The 23,785-nt window shown below is 40.3% G+C and overlaps 2 protein-coding genes across 2 annotated transcripts; both read right to left on the bottom strand.

The window, feature by feature from the left end:
- Positions 1-549: 549 nt before the first annotated feature.
- Positions 550-6,024, bottom strand: rtn4rl2b (reticulon 4 receptor-like 2b). Its single transcript, XM_074674116.1, has 4 exons — positions 5,803-6,024; positions 4,207-4,433; positions 3,865-4,095; positions 550-3,182 (listed from the first exon to the last, which is right to left on the bottom strand). Exons 1-4 carry the CDS (start codon positions 5,849-5,851, stop codon positions 2,310-2,312), a joined length of 1,380 nt encoding a protein of 459 aa, XP_074530217.1. The 5' UTR covers positions 5,852-6,024; the 3' UTR covers positions 550-2,309.
- A 4,707-nt stretch (positions 6,025-10,731) lies between these two features.
- On the bottom strand, positions 10,732-18,916 carry slc43a3b (solute carrier family 43 member 3b). Its single transcript, XM_074673327.1, has 13 exons — positions 18,795-18,916; positions 18,120-18,419; positions 17,841-17,970; positions 16,315-16,361; positions 16,122-16,198; positions 15,529-15,621; positions 15,311-15,450; positions 14,450-14,547; positions 14,214-14,357; positions 13,982-14,089; positions 13,462-13,648; positions 12,262-12,385; positions 10,732-12,182 (listed from the first exon to the last, which is right to left on the bottom strand). The coding sequence occupies exons 2-13, from the start codon at positions 18,304-18,306 to the stop codon at positions 12,069-12,071; spliced, it is 1,449 nt and encodes a 482-aa protein (XP_074529428.1). The 5' UTR covers positions 18,307-18,419; positions 18,795-18,916; the 3' UTR covers positions 10,732-12,068.
- Between the last annotated feature and the right edge of the window lie 4,869 nt (positions 18,917-23,785).

The following is a 23,785-nucleotide window of genomic DNA, read 5'->3' as shown; positions in this document are numbered from 1 at the left end:
GCTCAGTGTAGGACAGATTAAATTCAGGGCATTAAATGACAGGAAAATAGCCAATGATTCAGTAAAGAATAAGAGGACTTTTAGAAAAGTTTTTAAATGAACCAAAGATTTGGACTGCCCAATCATTAATGGCAGAGGTATCCACTGACTTGGGACCTGAACACCTTTGGTTACATGCCAGGACCTTGGATCTGAGGGAACACCAAGGCACACTGGGGTCAAAGTTCCCTGAAATAATTTTGGGGCAAGTCTAAAACCAATATAGTAAAGAAAAACTTGCGACCAGTGTGGCTGACAAGCATAGGAGTGATATGTTGATACTTGTTTGTACCTGTTAAAATATAGAAGAATGCAGTTTGAAGCTGCTGGAGTCAGTTTTATAAACTCTGATCAGTACAAGTTTAAATCTGTTATGTCCACCCCAGTTGTGTTTGTGATGGTGCACTTGCTCAGTGGCTTTTGATTTTTTTTTTTGTATTCTTTTGTGATATCGATGGTGCTTAGGGATGAGAGCAACACAACAAATACCCACACAACACTTCTGTGAGGATTGTTTCTTTATTTTTTAACAAAGAGAAGCACTGTCAGAACCAGTTTTCTTTTGAAACATACAGGAGCTAACAGCATCATTCACATCCACATACAAGATCATGTTTAAGACTGATGTAGACTTTTGAACATAAGGGCATGACAAGGATCATATGGTCTCCATAGGTGATGCGGGTCAGAGTCAGATTCAACTGGCATCTGTGAAATAATTTCTCATCACGTTTTCCTGAAACAAAAGTTTGTCTGAAAGGAAAAGTGATGCACACATCTCTGAATTTATGGATGGTTTTGAATTTTTGAAGATCTCAATAACACACTCTACACACACACACACACACACACACACACACACACACACACACACACACACACACACACACACACACACACACACACACTGATAAATACACTGATAAACACACTCACACTGATGGAGACAAATTGCAGGTTAAATTGTGATGCAGTAGGAGCCAGCTACTAGACAGTCACCTGAGGGTACCATCCAAAATAGCAGTGTCTCACTGTTTTTTCCTCATGCTGTGTCAGTTTAAACATCCAGTCTTACACTCAGACAGTGAAATAAGTTAAAGAAAGTCAGCCATATTCATATGGACTCCCATTTCAGACCTAGTAACAGTGTTTTGTAAAGGACTTGCATTTTAGGTCAACAGCTCAATCCCACTCACACAGCAGAAACTGAATCACACAAACAGATCAGTGTCTTGAGCACGAGTTGTCCTTATTTGGTCATGAGCATTTTACTTTTTGTCATGTAAAAAATAAGCTCTGATGAGTCTGATGTCAAAGTTTTTTAGATTTTTTTTAGATTTTTCACCCCAAAAAGGAATAGACAAGACTGGAAAACATATGGAGGGGAAGCTTCCTCATTTCATTTGTTTGCTTTTCACATGCAACCTGTATTTCTCTATTTCCACAAGCAGTCAGTAATTAAAGAGTACTAAAACAAAGTGTACAAATCAAGCTTGTGGACAGTGAGAGCCGTCTGTGATGAGAGTATATACAGATGATGACATTATCTACAAGTGTGGGTGGTGGTTTGTTGGCATCTGAGTTTGAATCTGAAGCAGGGGAGAGTTCGTGGCAGTAGATCTAATGTTTTGTGCCTCCAGAAAAATATCTTGAGATCATTTTGCTCATGTTGAAATGATTTTCTTTTCATTTCTGCCTCTTATTTCTTTTCTTTCTGGTCAAGCCTCTTGGTTTCTGTGTTGATCTTTCTCCCACCTCTGCTACTGCCAAACAACTTGTCATCACTCACCACTTTTACTCATGAAGAACAAACTAGTGAGGGACACTGATGACTAAATGGCGAGCACATTTTGACAGAAAAAGCTGTAGATGATGGGTCACAACGCCTGCGCTGTTTTCAGTTATGATATCAAAACCTTTGTAGACTCCACCAGCTGATTTTATGTTCCTTCTCTGTCACTTCACTGTGTTTTTATACATCTATATTGATCACTATCAAATTCATTTCCCATGATGGGATCCTGCTTGTTAAAGCCTGAACCAATAAGCTGCAGCTACTTTGTCTTTGAAATCCTGTGCTGCTTCACGTCAACTCAACTGAGCTCTATTCGAAGACAGCTCCCTGCTGCTTCGCCTGTCTCCTGTGTCTGTGTAACACCTCCTTAAAGTCAAGGAAGTGACTGTAAGGAATCAAGATCCAGGTTTTAGTGAGAGTTGGAAAGAGCAGGGGTGAATCAGAGAGGGTAGAAAGATGTAGAGGAAAGATGATTTCAGCCAAACAAGAAATGGAGGCTGAACATGACTACAGAGAGGGAGAAGAGGTGGAGGAGAGATGGGGTGATGGCTGAGGAGGTAGACGATGGGTACGGTAGGTTTTCATAGCCTGGAGAGCACTCAATATCATAACAGCGGAGGGAGGAGTCTTCATTGCCGTAGTTGGCCCAGTATTCTTCCTGGTCCAGCTTTGGGAGCGCTGCCTCATCAGCCGATAACTCATACTTGGATGGGAAAGTTTCGACAGGGGTTTTAGGGAGATACTGGGGCTTGACACTGGAGAAAGGGAAGGATTTAACTGTCTCTTTGCTCTTCTGGAAGGAGGACTTGGATGAGGACGCAGGCTTGTGCTTAGAGAACCACCAGCGGGTTTTGGTGCTGAAGGTGGTTGTTGTGGTTCCAGCCAGAGAGCCAGGGTCAGGAAAGGGACAGAGAGCAAAGTCCAACTCTCGCAGGAATCTAAGGTCCTGACCGCGGCGTTTGGATGGGGAGATACACATGACTTCAGAGGAGGAGATGCGGGCCTCACGGAACCACTCCCAGAGGGGGCGGGCCTCACAACCACATGACCAGGGGTTTCCATTGAGGCGGAGGAACTGGATACCTTGGGTGTCCTTCATGGCCTGGCCTGGCAGCTCAGCTAGAGAGTTGTTGAACAGGTAAAGGATGGTCAGGCGGCCCAGGTCGCGGAAAGCACGACGGTTGACCTGCCTGATGCGGTTGTCATGGAGAAGGAGGCGGTCGAGGTTGACCAGGCCTCTGAACACATTCTCAGAGAGGGCACGGATGCGGTTCCCATGAAGGAAGAGATGGGTGAGGTTAACCAGATCAGAGAAAAGGTCATCCTGCAGAAAGTGGAGCTGATTGTCCTGAAGCAAAGTTAAAAACAAGAATCAGTTTAAATGTTGTGAAGAAGCAGACAAGGAAAACTGACCAATATTGATTTTTACATCTCTTTGAGACATACTTTATAAGCATATTGAATGTTTTAAGAAAAAAAAACATCCATGTTTAAAAAAAGGAACAAAGGACAAAGCTGCATTGTGAATGATAAGTCAATACATCAATAATATAGGCACAGCACATAAACAACCTCCTGCCCTAAAAATGGTCCATTGTGCCCTGAAATCCATCAGTTAAGACCAAGATGAGACTTCAAAACTAGTGTTTTCAACCCAGTTTCTGACAAAACTGGAGTAGAAATTCAGTAATAAAAAGTAAACATAGTGTCCAGCGCTGATGTTGTTGTGCAGAATGTTGTACTGGTTCTCTGTCTCATTCTGGTTTCACATTAATATTCTCCATGTTGATTTTTCTGAGTGCGGTCTGTGTAGAACTCAGTGAACCTGCTTGGACCAGCTTTTAACATGCGCAGTACACAAGAGTGTGTGGGTGTGCAGCCTGCATGCTGTCCATGAAAGACTGATTAATCCATAAACTTAGTGTGAGAGCTCATTCCTGCTAACATGATAAACTCTTTATCTACTCATGCTTTATCAATGTACCTTGTATTTCTTTGGGATTTAAAGTGTGAGTGTTTGTTCGCCCCACCTGTAGGTATAAAAACTGCAGGCTGTACAGTTTGTGGAAGAGGTCATGGGGGAGAGCAGCCAGCTTGCAGTGATGCATTTGCAGGCTCTGCAACTTCTCCAATCCCCTGAATGCTCCACCTTCCAGGCGTTGCAGAGGGTTATCACCAAGGTCCAGCTCCTCCAGCACCCTGAGGTTACTGAAGGCTCCGGCCTCAATCCATGTAATGTTGTTGCCATATAGCCAAAGCACCTGTGAAGAAAGAACAAGATCTTGGTATGAGGGGTGAGAAATACATGTCAAGCATGCTCCAGACTACTGTAGGGATGTAACAAAGATGCTACAACAGTGCCATTTTTTTACCTGGGTTTCAAAGCCAAAAGAGTCTGCACGAAGCTCTGTGATGCGGTTGTTCTGCAGGAAAACACGTTGTGAGTTGTATGGCACTCCAGCTGGAACTATGGTGATGTTCTGGGACTGGCAGCTGACCGTCATAGGCGTGGGGTAACACACACACAGCTTGGGGCATGCTGACACCCCACCTGGCTTCACCACTACCAGCCAAAGAACTAGCCACAGAGTCAGTCCACCTGGAGGGAGATGCAGAAACAGGAAAAGGAGGGGGGTGAATACTCATGACAGCCTGACCTCAGTTTTGATCTTCAGGTAGGGAGAAAAAGGCCATTATTGCATATTCCTGATACCTTTCTTAGGTTTTGTGTGAGAAAGACACAAGAAAGGAGCTTTGTTTCAGTCTTTCTCTGCTGTCTGTCCATCAAACCGTTTCTGATGTCAGTGATTGTTTTTAGCACTGCTGTGCTTTCACCTGTGACTTGTTGATGGCTTCCAGAACAGAGGGGCTCATATATAATTCACCAGCTTACAATACAGGAATCATTCAACCTGAAATATGTACCAGATCACTTTACATAGGTCGCCACGGTTGTTGTGACAGGGTTGCATAACTCAAAATTTCAGAAACAGAAAGAAAAAAAAACACAACAAATCGAGTAAAAGAAGACAAATACATTTAAGATACAAAAACGTGAGTCTCCTTTTTCTGCACTAATTAACCTGGTTTCCCAGTTCTCAGGCCAGTAAGGGGTTGTTTCCTTCGAGAGCTTTATCACAGAGTGCACGCGTAAAACTGGACACCAGACCCGGATTAGTTTCGGTTCTTTTAATATTGCAACAGTTTCTTGGCACATCTCGGATAACAGCGCACAAAGGTGGCCCCCACAGGAAAATAACATGCATGAAATAATTATGAACTTCCTATTCATGCTGTGCGCAAGTTTTTCCAGTTGCTGACCCTACGACCTTTTAACAGGCTGGGTGTGTGCGCTTGACGCCGAGAAAGAACAAGAGATTTTGAAACAAGTATCATCCTGCAGAAGAGTCTTTGTACAACAAATTTACCGTAATGACGATTTGATATCAGAGCTAAACGGTGTAGATTTATGACATTAGTTCATTTTTGATTCTTGTAGCTGCCCATGCATGCCTAACGGAGAAGACAACGAGTTTCGCTAAACTTTGCAAAAGCAACAAATAAATCACATGGATACTTGAACTGCAGACGAATTAAAAAAACAAACACCAAAGTAACACTGAAAAAATAAAGTGATGGATGTCCAAAGCCATGCGTAAAAATGTGCCAAAAGCGCGTTCATTTGGCTTACCCTCTCTACTCTGTTATGGAAGAAAAGGGAATTGTTTAATAGTGAGGAAACCCTCAATAGCAATTTCAAATAGAGATTAAATATTTTTTTTCTGACGTTCATCCTGCTGGTACCATCAATATGAGTTTTATAGTTCACATTAAACATAACTTGGTAAATCTTTATGTTTCACTTATAAATGATGCGCTGTTCAAAAAAAAAAAAGGAAAAGAATTGTTTTAGCAAACCCAGAAAAACCTTCAAACTGCAGGTGCGAGATTACAAGAAAGTTACTCACTCTTAAAGTTTCGGGCGCTGGAGCCCCTCATGGTGCAACGAGTCTCCATCTCGAACCAAAGCCGAAAGCGAGTTAGCCTGCGCGGCGAGGAGGTGCCTGCTTGCTGCTATCTCTGCTCAGGTTCAGCTCTGGTGTCCGAGTCGCTGCCGCTTCGAGCAGTGACGCGGAGGAGTCCCGGGAAGCCGTTTATACCCGCGGCCGGCCGGTCGCCCACAGCCGTGGGTAGCAGAGGATCCTACTACGTCAGTGCAGGATGAGAGAGGAGGGGCTCCGCAGGAAGAGACATGAAAGGCAGCGGCAGAGCAGGCAGGTTCTCATTGAGGCGTCACAGACTGTCCAAAGAAAGGTTGTTCTTGAATGTCACTGATAATGAGGTAATTAAACACTGACTTTGTGTATTTTGTAGGTTAAGAATTATACATGGTATAATTCTTTATTTTGTCTTTCAAGATTAAAAGCCATGAGAGAGTGCTGGTGATGAAGAATGGAGGTGAGTTGATCTTTCCTTTTTCTTTTTCTTTCAGCTCTATTTTGATTTCTTTTTTCTGTAGGACTTAAACAATAATCTATAGTAGTCAGCTGAAAGCAGAGATATTTGGATGACTAACTTTTGAGAGTGATTGTGTTGTGGTTCCACTTCGGCACATGCAAAAGGTACAGAGGAGGAGGAAGAGGAGGAGGTGGAAGATAACAAGAGGAGATAAAATTTGGAATCAGAGCCATAAAGGCATCATCTCATTTTGTGTAGGAAAGTTGGAGATAAGCCGAGAGCTGCCTACAATTCAAAGAAGATGAACATAAAAAGGGAAAACCCAGTGGTAGGGAGAGAATAATCCAACGCAACACATGGACTCAGGATGAGATGAGTACCAGAAAACCAAATGTTACTAACTTTCCATGTTGTGATGCTGTGTCATGCGTGTATTAAAACTGTCAGAAGAAAGGCAACACGACATGTCTTTGGCAGAGGGGTGTGAAGGAGGATGATCTCAGCTCACACTCTGAGGGACACTGGGTGATAAGACATGTCACTGTTTGGATCCATTTATACATTGGCTGGAGAAGGTGTGGCCCAGCAGGAGAGTGGGAGATGAAGGATCATGGGGGCATGAAGATCCTCTGTAGTTATGACAGAAGTGGGCAGTGTTTACTCACCCCTGAGTCCTCTTTTGTGACATTTAGCCCTGGGTCAAGACCAGATCCAACATGATGCACATCATCTGTTCACAAGAGAGCACACACGCACCAAAACCTGCTCAACGAGAGGTCATTTGCAACTACAAGCTGTGGGTATGAGTGTGTGTGTGTGTGTGTGTGTGTGTGTGTGTGTGTGTGTGTGTGTGTGTGTGTGTGTGTGTGTGTGTATCTTTGTGTACATGCAAAGTGTTTTCACTCTTGGGGCCAGCCAGTCCACCACATAGACAGGGGGAGTGTATGTCTGTCTGTGTGTTGTGCATAAATGCATGTAACACACACACACACACACACACACACACACACACACACACACACACACACACACACACACACACACACACACACACACACACACACACACAGTGAATCACAGCCACTTTGGCATTTGAACTGGTGTAAACACGGCATGTTCGAAGGCTCTGGCCTGAGCCTGAAAAAATGTGTTAAATATCGTGCTGAGTCCATCCCTTACCCCCACTCGCACATGTACACATTCACACATTCATACACACTCTCACACATCGTGCTGAGGACCTTGAGTGTGTGAGTTGTGGGAACTCCAGAATTAGATCTCTGATACTCCACTAAGACTGACTGCTGCTAAGTTTCTGATGCTTCATTTCCATTTCAACTTTTTGTTATTGTCAGACCATCTCACAAAGCCATCCACTTCAGTTGTTTCATCCCTAAAAATAACATTTCTCCGGCCTGTCATGTGACACATCATGGAAAAAAAATCTGTTTGACTGCCTAGAATCTCAGTTTTTGTTTCACAGGTCTCTGTGCCAAATAAAACAAGAAATTAAATGCTGTGTGAGATGAAACGTAATGACAAGCCAATATATCAGTGATTTCAGACAATGACTAAACGATTGATGAAATGAACGATTTTGTTACTGCGTCAAAGAGGTTGTTTGTGTGAAGTTCACATTTGCCAATTAAAAATGGACGGTCCCTAAATATGACAAAGTAATTTTAAGATAAACTTAAACTAAAAGTATTAAGTATGGTGTGGGAAGAATTCCAAGTTGTGGCTCTGATAACAATATCACACTCAGGCAAACGCCATCAAAGACGTTATTACTCATCTCACTCACTCAATACCACAAAAATGTCAGGTTATTTTAGCACTACTTGACACCACTTGTTTTCAAAAACAAAGTTTTGATCTGTTTAAGATTTCATCAACAGTAAGATAAAACTGATCTGAAGATCTTCAGTGAAATCTGGTCTGGCTAAACTAACATTCTTCCAGTGATTTAGCAGGCCAGGTAAAGATAGATACTGAATATCTTTTCACAATTTTTTAACATGCTGGGTGAAAACACAAAGGAGAGGAGAAAGTGTTCAATTATAAAAAGGAACAAAAAGAACTAAACTAAACTAAAAGTTACAGAAACCTGAATCCAAAAACAGTCCAACAGAAATCCACAGGGATGTAGTTCTGTTTAGCCTGTTTCATTACAGATGTGTGCTTTGCTGGTATTTAGTTTTGGAAAGCAGAGATAAATAATGGCCAAGCTGATAAAGAATAATCAATACATAATAGTAACTTACTGATGAGACTGCTACTGTAATTTACTGTTTCACAGTATCCTTACTGTAAGAACAGTGAGTCACTAGCTGTAGATGCAATGTTTAGAGTATTTCACTTGCATTTAAGTTGATACATTATTGTACAATATAAAGTAATTCAGTCATGGGCTTTGAAATACACAAGTTACAATGCCAAAAAACAACACAAGGTGTACGACACTTAACATTGATCCCTTATAAACAAAAATAAGAATTAAAAACTTTTTCCAAACACAAGATATACGGAGGGGGAAATAAGCCAACAAGAAGTCAGTATACAAAGTAAAACAAGAAAACAAGAAAACAGAGGTAGATTACAACACAAGAAATTCATGACAATATCTCTGTGAAAGATTGTCAATGAAATTCACAATACAACCCTCATTCTCCTGAGAGAAACTCCCAGCTTCTGTCGATTTTCTTTCTTTTAAAGTCAAGCGTTTGACTGGGAGTCTTTGCCATGAAAAATGTAACCAAAGGATGCTCCTGTAGCTCATTGTTGATCACTTTGACACATACCCAGTAGTTTCCGACATGATTTTTTGGTGATACAGTGGCAAAGGTATCCATTTTATTCTTAGGAGGGTATGGATATCTGGAAATGGTCATGTTGGTTATCTGGATTACTTCTACTTGTCGTCACCAAGCTGAGACAAGTAGATAAAAATCCTCTCAGCAAAAGCCAGCAATGGCTTCCGCACACTTTGTCCTAAATGTTTGTCATAATGTTCCATGTCTATTAGCAACAACAGCGATAGGTCACTGTCATCATTAGTCCAGGACACTGTGGTGTGCTTGCCTATGAGCTGGCACCCAAAACAGATAATTATCTTCCACCAGTCAGAAGACAGCATGATGAGATATAATGAAACAAAATAAAAGTACATTTTTCCTCCTGTTGCAACAATAACAAGAACAGAAAAATGAGTTATTTGGCCAGACAAATGTATGTGTCATAAAGACATCTTCAGTCACTGAGAGATTAAAAAAAAACCCAACCCAAATCACCTCATTAACAGACTGGCTTATTTTTATCCTCCACTCCTCCACTGTAACTTTAATTCGGTGAGATGCTGAGGTTGTGATCAATGATGACGCAGATGCAAAGGAAGAAGCTGTCAGTGTGCACACATTTTCCTCACACACTGATACACTCAGCCTGGATGTGACAGACATGGTGGAGTTTTTATCCTGGTGTTTCTTGATTCACAGGGCGTTGTTGCACAGCAGATGCACAGAGAACGTGAGAGGGGCTGTTGTGGGGGAGTGTCTCTGTTATTTCAGGCTTAAACCCTGCCAGAGATTTCCCCAGGAAGAGTTGTGCCAGTTTCTAATTTCTCCTTCACGGTCAGTAAGATTGTATACAGACAACAGACTGCTTCATGACTTTACTGTGATCCTTCCAGATTTGGACTTTTTTTCATAGAATCTAGATTTGGCAGAAACACAGCGGGAAACTTGAGAGATCTAGAAAGAGATATTTTCATGCTTCCCCTCTCATCAAAGTTATAATAGTTTTGGATTTGTCATTATAGTTTAGTTTTAGTTAGTTTTGACATTTTATTTTCCATTACAGTTTAGTTTTAATTAGTTTTAGAGCAGGCATTCTAGTTTTTATTTAGTTTTGATTTTTGCAACAAGGCTTAGTTTTAGTTTAGTTTTAGTTTAGTTTCAGTTTAGTTTTAGTTTTTCATACCTTATTAACCAGTAGTCTTTTTACACTTGGCACTGGAGTTGTCAACCTGACATTTTTCCCAGTTCTTTTATTGGCTCATTTTCTTTTCCTTTAAAATGTCTTAATCTTTTTTTATATTTGATGTATCCAAAACATCCCAAACTCCAAAAAAATAAAAGTTGTTTTACTGTGAGTTTATGGTTTGCTCAGATATTAACAAAAGCACTTACACGAAGAGACAAGCAGGTGGCAGAGCTGTGTTGTTGCTTTGCAAAGCGTGAACGTGGTTATTCTACATGGTTGTGATTTTTAGAGAAATCATAAATCAATAAACATGTTGGACAGTGAAAAAAACCTCTGTGCAGACAGAGAGAAAGACGACCGTGGGAGGCAGTAAATGTAAAGATGTTAGGGTCGGAAAGACAAAATAAATGCCCACTATGACATAAGTGATAACTACTGTAAATAATGTATTAATTTTTATTTAAGTTGGGATGCATACACATTTACATAGATACATTACATGCAATGAAAGAGTTTGCGTTTGTTCATGAGTTTATTGTAACAAGCTCTTGTGAGAGATCAAAGTGAACGATACATAATTGAAAATCTTGGTGACCGTTGGTAATTCATGCAATATACATTTCTAGTTATTTACAGTCTCATTTCTTGCCATGCAAGTAAAACATTGTGTATTTGATTATGTCACCTTAATATTTCTTATTCAGTCAGTAAATTCATCACAGTTTAGTCTGTGTTTAAATATGTTTAGATGCACAAATATAACATGAAGTGAATATGATCTCTATTATCTTCAGCGGCGTTCAGACAGAAATGAAGCAAACAGTAGCCTTTCCTCTAATTTTCCCCAACGTTTCATCAGGACATAAATATCATTTTTTGGGCTTTTATTTTTTTTGTTCTTTCAGCAAAATGTTGGCCAGCATTTCTGTGACCTAATCCTGTGTAAATTTCACCATTCACTCTTTCTAGCAACACTTGCTTGGTATGTATTCATTTTTCAGACAAGATGTCTTTGAGTGAAATGATCAACCAGCGTTTCTTTCACTGCAGAGGACCTGTCTGTGACACCCTGTGATAAACTCTTTTGGATGATTATATTGTGGAGTCAAAATGATGTGTATGTTGCAGTTTTGGATGCAAAGAATATGGGTATTGATTGTTTACAAGATCAAACATTTGGCGTTTGTAACACCACTCAGGGTGCTCACACTTTACATTGTGATCACTCCACAATAAACATTTGCTTCACTTTTAGTCTGACCCTCCTTTGAAAATACAGAGCAAACAAATTGCCAATTGTGCACCTCCAAAACAATAGTGTAATAGTTAACAAATGATACACATACAAGTAAAAAAATAACTAACATGAAGAATTCACAAGATAAAATCATATTTGTGCATGAAATAAGAAACGGACAAACAGCTTTCACTACAACAGAGTAAGAAAGGGTGAATAAAACTTTATACACAAAGAAAGCTCATTGCTGTGTCAGGTAGGTTTCATGAAAGCAACTTGAGCCTCATGAGGAAAAAGCTAAAAACCCAAACATCACTCACTGAATTTAAAATGGAATTCAGGAAATCTCAAAGAGTCGAGTTTATTGCAGAGAGTCATCTCTCTTTGGAGCTTCATTCAGTTTGTCTGTTCGCATGCTCTAGAAGTGTGAATGGGCTGCTGACATGCACAAAACCTGACCTCACACATTTGAAAACACAGCCGTCATGCTTTACAAACCAAGGAGGTAATCCTATGGGTGAGTACTGAGTGTGTGCCCATGCTCTCATGTTTGGGACTTTAATTGATGACTTTGTTCTTGGCTCTCTTGGAGGCCAGACTGCGACAGTGCAGGTAGACAGAGAGCGGGTGGATGAAGGCGAGCAGGCTCAGCACGGTAAGGCCTATGTTCACCTGAAGTCAGAAAGATGAGAGCGTTAAAAGGAGGAGAAGGAGAGAGACAGCAGATGGGATGTATTCGTCATGCACTCACATATAAAGGATCTCCACCCAGAGCTCCCTTCACCAGAGCAAAGCATGGATACTGCAGCACTGAAAACACTGCAGATAGAGCCATAACCAGACCGTACAGCTTTCCAAAGTGGCATGACGGGAAACTGTATATAGACACACATATACATACACATACACATACACATACACATACACATACACATACACATACACATACGCATACACAGACACATACACGTACACATACACATACACAGGACACAGGACACACATATACACACCACATAGGATGAGACAGAGGGAGTATGAAGAAAGGAAATTGTTCAAATACAAAACAAACGGTTTTCTAAAAAAAAAAAAAAAAAAAAAAAGTTGACCTGTAATTCCTCTAAGGCTTAATAGAGATCCCTACGGAAGCACCCTCTGGTGGAAACTCAAGGAACTGCAGTGTCTGCACTTCTGGCCTCATTTGCCAGAGGTTTTCTCTTAGTATGAACTCTTACTGTAATGTTCTCCCAGTCTCATTTTTTTATTTTTTAGACACTTTTCTCATGTTTGTTTTTTTTTATCACTGAGAATGTTTTGTTGTTTGTTAGTTAGTCATTGAGGCAACCTTTCGATTACTCATCAGAACAGCAGATAAAAATGAGCCTGAATACAAAATGCATCCTCTGTTTAATTATTATTCGCTGTGACTAAATGTTCAGTGTTTTTAAGACAGTCTAACTATAGTAATACACAGCTGTGCATGTGCTTGCGCTGGCATCCTCAAAGAATACTCAAAAGTTCTCTGCAAAGATCAGCAACATGTGTAATGTTTGTAGGGATGGGTACCTTTCACATTTCAAATTATATGGTACTGATGCCTGGTACCTGGCAATCAGTATTGGTACTCAACGGTACCAAATTTTGGTACTTTTTGTGTTTATGTGGTTAAAAATAACAATTTGTTTATTTATAGAAAATATATTTTTTTCAGCTTAACATATTTTATTCATCAACATGTAATCTTGCAATGCTGTATTCATGTCCAGCATGGAAAATCGCTTCTCTTCCACTCCCTCAGTCACAAGGATGCATTTAGGTACCTAAACATGGTACTTTTTGATTTTACATGAATCAGTACTTGGTACTTTTGACAGACTTTGGTCGCTACCTATAAAAGTACCTAATTCGGTACCCATGCCTAAATGTTTCTGTGCATCTATGTGTTACTCACGCCACACTGATGAAGGCCGCGTTGCCTCCGTAGAGGAAGGAGCGGTTGAGCACCTGCAGGACAAAGGTGATGTACTGGAGTGGCAGGTACGGGGTGGAGGCGCAGATGGAGAACAACAAACACTGCAGTGCTGTCAAGAAGAGAGAAAGGACAGAAGCGCGCAGGTCGGCCTCCCGCTCACTCTCACCTACAAACACACACACACACACAAAAAACATTTACACGTATATCTGACTGAGCAAAACACCCACAGAGCAAACAGAGCTGAGGCTGAAATTCCAAAATAACACACAAAAGTATTTCACACCTTGAAACATGTGGGTCAGCATCTTACAGATATTCACCATATTCATATAAAGAAAAAGCTGTTAGATAGTAAACATATACTGGCTATGACGAAGGGATGGGATCAGTTCGGCCTGAGAAAAGAAGGGACAGTAGAGAAGGTCAGGATACTCTGACCCCACGACTATGACCTGTGGGTTCGATTGACAGTCATTATCAGGGTTTTATCTCTCACCTGCAGCAAGAGGTTTTCCTTTGTGTCTGTCCATGATGATGCCATTCCAGGGAGCACAGAGCACACCACACAGCTGCGTTATAGCGAAAGCATTGATGTACTGGCTCACTGTAGGGGCACACAGGAAGCACACACCATATGATTGCATCCTTCTAAGATACCACGGAGAGACTTTCTGAGCTCTGGTCTTTGCTGAGGACAGCGTTATGATGTAGTGTTTGTGTTAGTTTACCCAGTGAAGGCTCTCCTGCGGTCAGCCGCTGCAGCATGGGGTTGAGGGTGCCGATGAAGAGGTAATGTCTGAGCTGCATCACTGACAACCAAAGCAGGTGCCACAAGAAGAACCTGGACAGGAAACATTCCCGGAAACTCTTCTCTGAGACAGACGAGAGGAGAAACCACAGAGATGGTTAAAACAGGAAACAAACTTTATCGTGCTTTATTGTAGGATGCATTCATCGAGCACACCTTGTTTCACTGTGTTGACTGGCTGTTCCTCAATAGTCCTCCGTGCGTTACCGTTGGTTGTACGCAGCTCTGAACTCTTTGATACTCCACAGGTTATTCTGACAAAGGTCAAAGGTCACAGTAGTTAATAACAATGGGGAACATTGCAGAAGTTATCATTTGACTGTTGATTTTTTTTCATATGGAATTGGTTCGGACAGATTTCTGAATTGTTTAAAAATAGCCCAGGAACTCGTGCTCTGTCTGAAGGATCTTCTGTTCAGACAGAGTCCAACCTGATTCAGGCCAGAACAGACATAACTCTTCACGTCTCACACAAGGGAGTGTAAGCAACATCGAGGCAACTTCCCCAAAAACCGAGATGTCTGCGGCTGATTGACGAAGTATGAATCAGCTATTGTGTCAGTATTAAAGAATAACATCATGCAAGGATGGTGTTTAATGTCAAACTGTTCAAGAGGGATGTTAGGCCCAACCAGCAGCACAGAAAGAGAGCATGGTGATCATATTCTGAGCAGTTGTTGCAGGGATTTGTGTTCTAAGTTATGAATAAACTAAGACAGTCACTGAGTTTTCCCAAACCAGGAACAAGTAATGTCAAATTCAAAATCAGACTCAGTCAAATCAATAAATATTTTATAGCAAAGCTGTTAATTTTTGTCTGCATCAGCTGGTGACCCCTTACAGCTGGTGTCCAGGGTCAGAACTGATGAGTGCTCCTTTGCTGCACATCACCTCCAGTTTCTCCCTCTAGCCACTTTTCTCACCTCTCATCAAAGACATCAAATTGGACACATCTGTATCTATACATGTTCTAATTGAAATTAGACACTTATGAAAACTTATATAAAATATGTGTACCCATATGTGTAGTGATCTGGGAGCGGATAAGGGATGAACTTTCTAGGCAGCAGGAAGAAAGTCCTGAGCAGGTGAACGACCCCGCAGGCAGACAGAAAGATGAAGGACGCTTTGAGGGAGATCCCTGCTTCATGTAATAACTGCAGGAAGGAACAAAAAAGAGTTTAGACTTCACGGAGTGTACAATTTAGTCATGTGTGAAGTTTGTAAATGTATACCTTAATGACAAGGAAGAGAGCTGAAGAAGAGTCAAAGGCTCCGTTGTAGAGGGTGATGATGGTGGAGCGATGGGAGCCAAACAAGTTTCCCACCTGAAAACAAATACATGATGCACTGAAAGGCTTTTAAAAAGATTTCTCACCACAGCCTGTAGTCTTCCTGCCTCTTCCCTTCTGTTATTCATGCTTAAGTCTGTTATTGCTGGCATTTACCCGCCTGTTAAGATTTATGCATGCGGCTTTTCTCCCCACAGCTGTGCTAATCAAATGTCACATTTTCTCTCGGAGGCTTTCATTGTGTTTTAATGAAAAAGATCATGGACTTGGCGTGAAAAAGCCAAGCAGCAGAGCATACCCTAAGACAGACGCTCTGTCTTCTGTAAGTCTAAACCGTGTACAATAACCTTACAGAGCTGAACCAATGTAGTTTATCTGTGACAGCCCTCATCTTTTCTCTGAATCTGAAATTCTGATTGTGAAGCTGAAACAGTTTATTTCTTGGTGCAGCGGATTTCTCAGAACTGAGTATTTCACAGGGTCATCTATGAATCAATGGCAGACTGATAGAAACCATGATCTGACTGCTTTGTTACCTGCATGTTGGTGATTAGAAACAACATGCCACCCACTGCAAGGAAGGAGAGGGCTGGGAAGAGCAGGTTGGACAAGGCTGACGAGGACAGAAGCAAAAACAGAAAGGGTAAACAAGTGTTAACAGTGGTGACATCTTCGTGCTCTGCTGCATTTCTTCAAAATGCTTCTTTCTGAAAAAAATGGTTTTCTTACCAGGGGTTGAGAAAGCCACCAGCAAGGTACCCATGGTGTAAAGCAGTCTGGAGGGACAACACACAGATTACACAGATGGATATGTTTGAGATGGAAATGTGGTTGCTCATAAAAAAGGGAATTGAAATAACTTTCAGCTTTAGTAAGAGTGTAAATTTCAGTTTTCTGCCTCTGTTTGGAGAACTTTTCTCCCACTTTAATTTCCTCCTTTCTTCAAACTATTTAGATTACTCAACCGTTATTTTCCCACACCCTTCTTGAGTCTATCACATATGGATGGCTTAGCATCAGCTTGTTATTTTGGACTGACATAAACCTATTGTAACAAACCAGGCAGTAACATATATATTAATATGTTATAAGATAAATATCAGCTCTGAGAGAGAAGGACTGACTCAATATTTACAGCGTCTGAATGCACCTAGGATTTTATACTCTCCATGCTTTCTTCTTTTCAGTCACAGCTGGGAGATTTTTTGCCACATTAACCTCTTCCGGATACTTCCCTACAGATAAGTCCTACTCATACTTTTGTGTTTGGCCTATGGCTTTGTATTGTGATAATACTCATGTATCTGATGCTATCTGGACTTCTGCTACCCCCTCCTCCCTACTAATTCCTCTGTCACCTCATTTTTCCAAGAGGACCATGCACAATTTTCTCACATGCCCACTTAAAGTAAACTTAATTGCCTCAGTTTGTGATGCTTAGCAGTTATCCGTATAGGCAAATAGGCACATCTGTCAATCCCTCAGCAGGAAATATTAGACACAGGCTATATCAAATTGTCTCCCCTCATGTCAGCACCATCAGCAGAGAGACACAAGGTCATTTGGGAGCATAACGAGGATAGGAGCTTGTCTCCGTCTTGCAATTAATGTCTTTGATTCGGAGAAAGAGCCAATAACTGCAGACAGAATCACACGTCTTAACAAAGACAGTTATGATAAGACCACAGATTTGCAAACAAATGTTACCCAGCTAATGAGACATTCATCAGAATATCAGAACCAGAACAATAAAAATCATAAAATTTTATTATACTGTACCAGTACATACTGAAGTACATGTTTAGTTCATGCTAAGTGTTAAAAACACTTCAAGTTATTGCAAAAGCACAGGTTTAGTCTGCAACACAGGTAGCTCTTGAATTGAAGAGGCAGAGCTGTTTTTGTTATTGGATTGAAGACAGGAAAGACAAACCTTCTTACTTTTTATGTTTGCCAATTCTGCTTAACATATTTAGAAGTAGATGAGGAGAATTTAGAAGAATAAGAAACAAACAAGATAATTGATATTGCTTGTAGGATCTGAGTTCTGACAGCTGTAACAAAGCTAAAAGACACAGAGGCTGTGAATTAAATTTCTGTTACGTGAACCTAAACAAGGGAGTGGTTGTCATTAAATTTCTAGACCACCAGGATGGGGGGTTTTTTTGTCCAAGGTTTCACAGAAGCCTTGGAATCTCCACTCATCATCTGCTTTTTTTTTTTTTTTTCTTTAAAAAAAAGATTTTTGGACTTACATTCCCAGAACGCGAGCAACTGTGGTTCCAAAACGGTCAAAGAGGAAACCATTGGGCAATGTGAGGAAGTTGTTCATGAAGGAGGCAATGGTGAAGACGAGCGAGAACTGCTCATCCTGTCCACTGCAGTCTGAGGACACATAAAAAAGAAGAAGTTGAACCAAGTTTGAGGAGACTAAGGTTAGACATGCTGCATAACACTCCTCACTTATTTTAAGAAGAACATTTATTATATCACTTTTACAGACATTGGTCATCAGGTGAAGGTGTCAAACTGACCCAGGGTCTGCGTTCCATTGAGTCCTGTGGTGTTGACACACAGGGAGCTGAAGTAGCCCTCTGATTTTAGGACAAACACAATTGAAGCCCAACCAAACACAGCTCCAGCGAAACACAGACACTCCAACAGGCCAGTAGCAAAGGTCAGGCCGCGTTTCAGCATCATGGTGTTCCCAAAACCCGCCATGGTCCCCCTCACACCTGCACACACACTTACACACAATCAGACTTCTTAATAACTACTTTTTTACTACCTTCCTGGACCTACACACACATGCAGACAAGAGGCTTCAGCAGCACCTGCAGACAAAGGGGGACAAATGAGGCATGGTGAGATTTTTAATTTTGAATCATTAGTGTCCCATGCATCCTGAAAAACTAATTTACAAGTTTAAAAAGAACATTGAGTGCATGATGTTATTAAAAAGACAAGTTAAAACATCTGAGCACAAAATATCCTGCACAAATCAATCCAGACCATGAAAATGTCAAGGAAAAAAAATACTTCTGGACAAAGACACTGCACAACATAAAAAATATGTCAGTGAGATACCAGTGAGTCTATTTCAATCAAATAATACTAAAAAAAAATCACAAAAAGGTCAAATCTCTCTCTATAAAAAAATAAACAACTTGCTCTTTTTTAAAGATGTGATGTTGATTTCCAGTACTCACAGTTGAACCTCTGAAAGTCCCCCCAAAACGTCTCTTAACCACACCTCTCTGCTCGCCCCTCACTCCTTTGTTTTATAGGCCGGCTTCTTCCTCTTTCATACTAGTTCCCTCCCTCTCCTCCCTTCTCAAAGTTTGTGTTTTCCCTCCTTGATGGTCACTTTCTCTGACGTGAAAGTGAAAAGCTCAGAACATTCCCTCTCCTCTGTGGGATTGTGTCTGCACTAAGTTAACAGTCATGCATTCACACAGAGTGGGTCAGCAGTGCCAGTATAACCATGAGACACACCAGTGCATACAGAGCAGGATGCTGGCTGCTAGGGTTGGCAAGATGTTTTTGACCAGGAGTCATGTGACTTGAACCAGTAAACAGCTTTGTGAGTACTGTATGTAAACCAGCTACCATGTCTGACTCTGAAAGAACAAAGCTCACTTGATTGGTGTTATCACTCACAGACGGGCTCTCCTAATAAAGGATGCTACAGGAACTCATGACATTTCGTGATGCTAAAGAGTTTCCCCAGATGAATGAAATATTCACTGTGAGTCGTCTTTATCTCCTGAGGAGTTCAGCATATTTGACCGATACACAGAAACTGAACCTTTGACAGCCAGCTGACCCTGAAAGGTCACATTAAACAGAAGTCTGGTCAGAGATTCTTCATATCTGATTGTAAAAACAGTGTTAAAATGATTGCTGTGTATATCCAAAGCAGAGGAGAAATAAAAACGTTGTATCTAAGAGTGCTGAGAGACTCCTCTTTACTATTTTGGCCATGAAAAGTTAAAAACATTGTTCTAAATTAAGCACGTCATCTTTTTAAATGTCTTTGACTTGAAAAAAATGCTTTTTTGTTGATTAATTTGTTGGTTTGTTTGCTGTCACGACTTGGCGACTTGATCGTATGGGATACAAAATTCTAACTCATAGCTATGAAAATATAAAACTCAGAGACATAAGAACACAGGTACAAAATTAAGGTAAGCTGTGACCACATCCTGAGACATGACAAACACTTTAATACCCATTATACCTTGCGAAAAAAAATGTCATCATCACAGTCTCCAACAAAGTTTACCAGTGTAATGTCCTGAGAGATCTAATATGAGGTTGACTCTGTGAGGCTTTGTCTCTGTAAAGCCAAACCTCTGCCTACAGAATAAGAAGTTAATTTTCCACCCAGAGGGGGAGAAGGACACTGTAAAATGTCTCGAGCCTTTCTGGTTGCACTCTGACGGGAGCTGTGAGACAGATCGGGCATGTTGTCACCAGTGGTTACTCTAATAATATGTTGAAGCCCATTTTTGTCTCAGCTGTGAGATTATCAGACCAGGTAACAGTTGCACAGGTAATGACTGACTCTACAGTGAAGCTGCTGAACAGTGTGGTGTGTTAACTGCATGCAACTCATGAACTGACAGACATGCTAAAAAGGAGTGTTGTCCTAAAGACTTAAAATCAAGGCAACTGGACTGTAAAAAGTTTGAGAGTACAAGATGCACGAGACGAAAAAACAGTATATCGACTGGTGGGCTGAAAGAAAATTAACACACAAGATCTTAATGAATACCCATTTCACAGCAGTTAAATGTGAGATTCACAATGCCAGCAACGATACTTTAGGGAACTCAGTCTGTTTTTTCCATCTGTGTGAATTTTGTGGGTCGTTGTCCCCGTCTGTCTGTCTTTCAGCCAGGCTGGTACTATTTGAGTGCACAGATGAAAATCACCAGGAATATTATTTGCAATACTTCAACAGTCATGAGGGACCAAAATATATGTTACACCATTGCTTAATCACAAGACAGAGCTACTGCATGCACACTGACACGCAAACCACTGTACGCACTTCCTAAAACCACTGACCCTGAATTAACATCATCCCCACATTTGTTCATGCGTGTGTGCAGCCTGGAGATACCAACTACAAAAAAAGTTCAGCAAAGGTCTTTAGCCACATGACTTCTACCCCACCACACACTGCAGAGTCCCTGATGTCTGGAGGGGATATTCCAGGCATCGTTTTATGTACAGGGACAACACAAAGAGCCACAAGAAATATACCCTAATATGCAATTCAGCGGCCCTGACACAACTTTTTTTATTTTCATTTTTTATATGTTTTTATTCTATTTTATTTTGTTTTTATTTATTTATTTATTTATTTATTTATTTATTTATTTATTTATTTATTTATTTATTTATTTATTTATTTTTTGGAGGGGGGTGGGGGGTCTCAATTACTGTCCAGAACTGATATGATTACCACCATCTAAGATACCAATGTTTGCTTGCTTTGTGCATAGATTGAACAATCCAGTCTGGTGATGAAGACCAGTACCAATTGTTGGAGCTTCAAAGCAAGCTCAAAAATAGACCCTTAGTGGAGACCAATCTGTCTTGTGCCACATTATTTCTTTTGACCTTTTTCTGTTTGTTGCTTGAAGGCTCATATGGTGCAGGTATGTAGCCAGACCCTGAATTTATTTATGGTGTAAGTCCAAAGCATGAAACACTAAGTAGAAAAACGAAATATGGAAGTAATTTAAACAGTGAATGCTGTTTGAAGGAAACAAGGCTGGTTTTAGGAATGAAGTTGGATTTTTTTTTAAAAGAGTGCATGTGGGTGGATTAGGATGCCTCAGAGTAAATCTGACTTCCCAGGCCTTGATAAATCCTTCTTTTTTGCACATCTCTGTCAAGCGTGTGAAGTACTCCTGAGGTTTAAGGATATCAAAGCACAATGTTGGTGGAACAATACATATTTTGAGGAAGTAGTTTGGTATTCAAGCCAATTGTTCATTTCTTTTATGACAGTTAGATTGGACGTGAGATTGCATGATTACTGAGAATAAATGGGTTGAGTGTGACACATAAAGACTCTGTTGATCCTGTTGGATGAAAATAGGTCCACCTGCTGTGAGCCACATCCTCCTATCCATCAGACAGAGGTGGTTTGTATCAGTCTTTAACCTTCAGTAAGATGACAAAATAATGCAATATAATTCCAAAATATCAAATTATCTGTTAAAATCAAGACCCCAAGAACTGCTTTTCAAGCTGATGCCCGACAGGTAAATCCTCTTAATGTCTGTTTGTCATGATCTCAGGGGGACAAAGTTGAAGTTGATCTTGGTTGTTCTTTGGGGTCTGTGGTCTTACCCACTTTGCAGGTATGAAGTCTGACGTTATGGAGATCAAAGTTAGGGAACAGTTGTATTTTAGAAAGTAGTCACAACAACAATGTCTATAGCAGTGAATGAAAATTCATGTGTTTCATAACCAACAGACACGCATTTCCTCTTAAAGGAAAATGCACACATTAGCATTTTTAAAAAGCCTTATGGTGGGATGTCATCACCTTACTTTTTTTTTTTTTTAAATAAAATGATTCAGAAATAGAGACAAAGCACAAGACCCTCTTCCTCCATCTCTTTCACTTCTTCATCTTTCTAAAACATCTTCAACAGGAAGTAAAAATCTAAAGGAGAAATGATGCACATGACCTAAAGAGTTATGTTGTGTCAAAGATTTATGGCATTTCTTGCAGTGATTTTTATAACTATAGCTTTTTACACACATTTGCAATGTGATGTGATATGGTGTTGTTCATTTAGTGTGTTGCTATAGTTATATTTAATTATTTTGGGATGTTTTGAGAGCTTAAGTGAATAATGAGAATTTTTTTAAGGAACTTAAAATAAAACACACTGCACTGACTCAAAGTGACTGTGATTAAACCATGGATAATGTGAAATACATGTTAAATTGATACATTTATGAGGAGATTATGAAGACATCTATGTATTATTACCCAACTGGGTTGAACAGACGCAGTGATTAAGACCTGGTTAATGTTAAAAAGGTTCAGAAGCAACCCATCAGGATCCCTGAGGAGCTCTAAAACTCTGTCACTGACTCACAGTTTATTGGCAATGCTTGAAGTTGGGATTCTGTGTGAAACTTTAACAAAAACAGAATAATATACACCCTGAATATGAAGGAAAACAATACAAAGAAAAACATCAAATGCCAGTGCTAAACATTTGTAATGTTGTGAATTCTGCCATGAGGGTGAAATGGCGGCATCTGGTGGCGGAATCTGGCACTCAGCTTTAGATGACTGTTAATGACTGACAGTGTGGGTGGTCAGCTTTAACAAGAACCTTGTTAATTTTAATAAGTTGTATGGAAAAAAAAATCTTATCTATTGATGCAACACAAATTTAAGAAATATTGACAGGGCCAAAAAGAAACGGCATACTGAATTCTTGCTGACTGTGGAGAAATCTATTGAAAAAAAGGGGAACATGGCTGTATGGCTGTAATCGTCAGGCTCCACCACACTGCCTTGAGAACAGCTATAACTTTGTAGTGGAAATCACTGCAAGGGTTTAAAATTCACTTCAAAAATCATTGTCAGCAAACATTGTTCACTGCTGCATCCTCATATCCTGCTTAAACTGCACTATACAAAGAGTTAATTCAAGGCAGACTACAAAAAATGTGCATAAATAAAGAACAATGTATAGTACAGAATTCAGAGCAAATTATTCTGCCTTTTCATGAAGATACTTTCACACTTCAGATGATACTGAACTTGCCTGCCTGCTGTCACAAAAAGTAACCCATTGAAAACGTTTGGTGTTAATTAGACAAAATGTAAAGCAAACCTCAAATAATGCAGCCAAATTTCTGATTCAAACTAGAACCAAACAAACTTAACTTTCAAAACTTCAGGGACTGGTTTCCAAACAATACAGAATGAATGAATGAACAAATGAATGAAAAATTAATGAATTTGCACCAAAAGTTTGAGTATGCTCTGGCTGCAAACTGTACTTGATCAGTGTAACCTGGGGTTTATGTTTACTTTTATTCCACCTGTGGCTGGAAAACACAACAAGTAGTATTGTAGTATTCTACACAGTAAGTATTGTAACAAAGGGTGAAAAACAATGTGGAACTGTCAGATGGAAATTTCATACGGCTC

This window comes from Halichoeres trimaculatus, unplaced genomic scaffold (assembly GCF_033239565.1).
Source record: "Halichoeres trimaculatus isolate MK-OKI-2021-1 unplaced genomic scaffold, fHalTri1.1 fHalTri1_scaffold_7, whole genome shotgun sequence".
Lineage (NCBI taxonomy): Eukaryota > Metazoa > Chordata > Actinopteri > Labriformes > Labridae > Halichoeres > Halichoeres trimaculatus.
The sequence above is the reverse complement of the archived record's forward strand: the minus strand, read 5'-3'. Positions and strand labels throughout refer to the sequence as shown.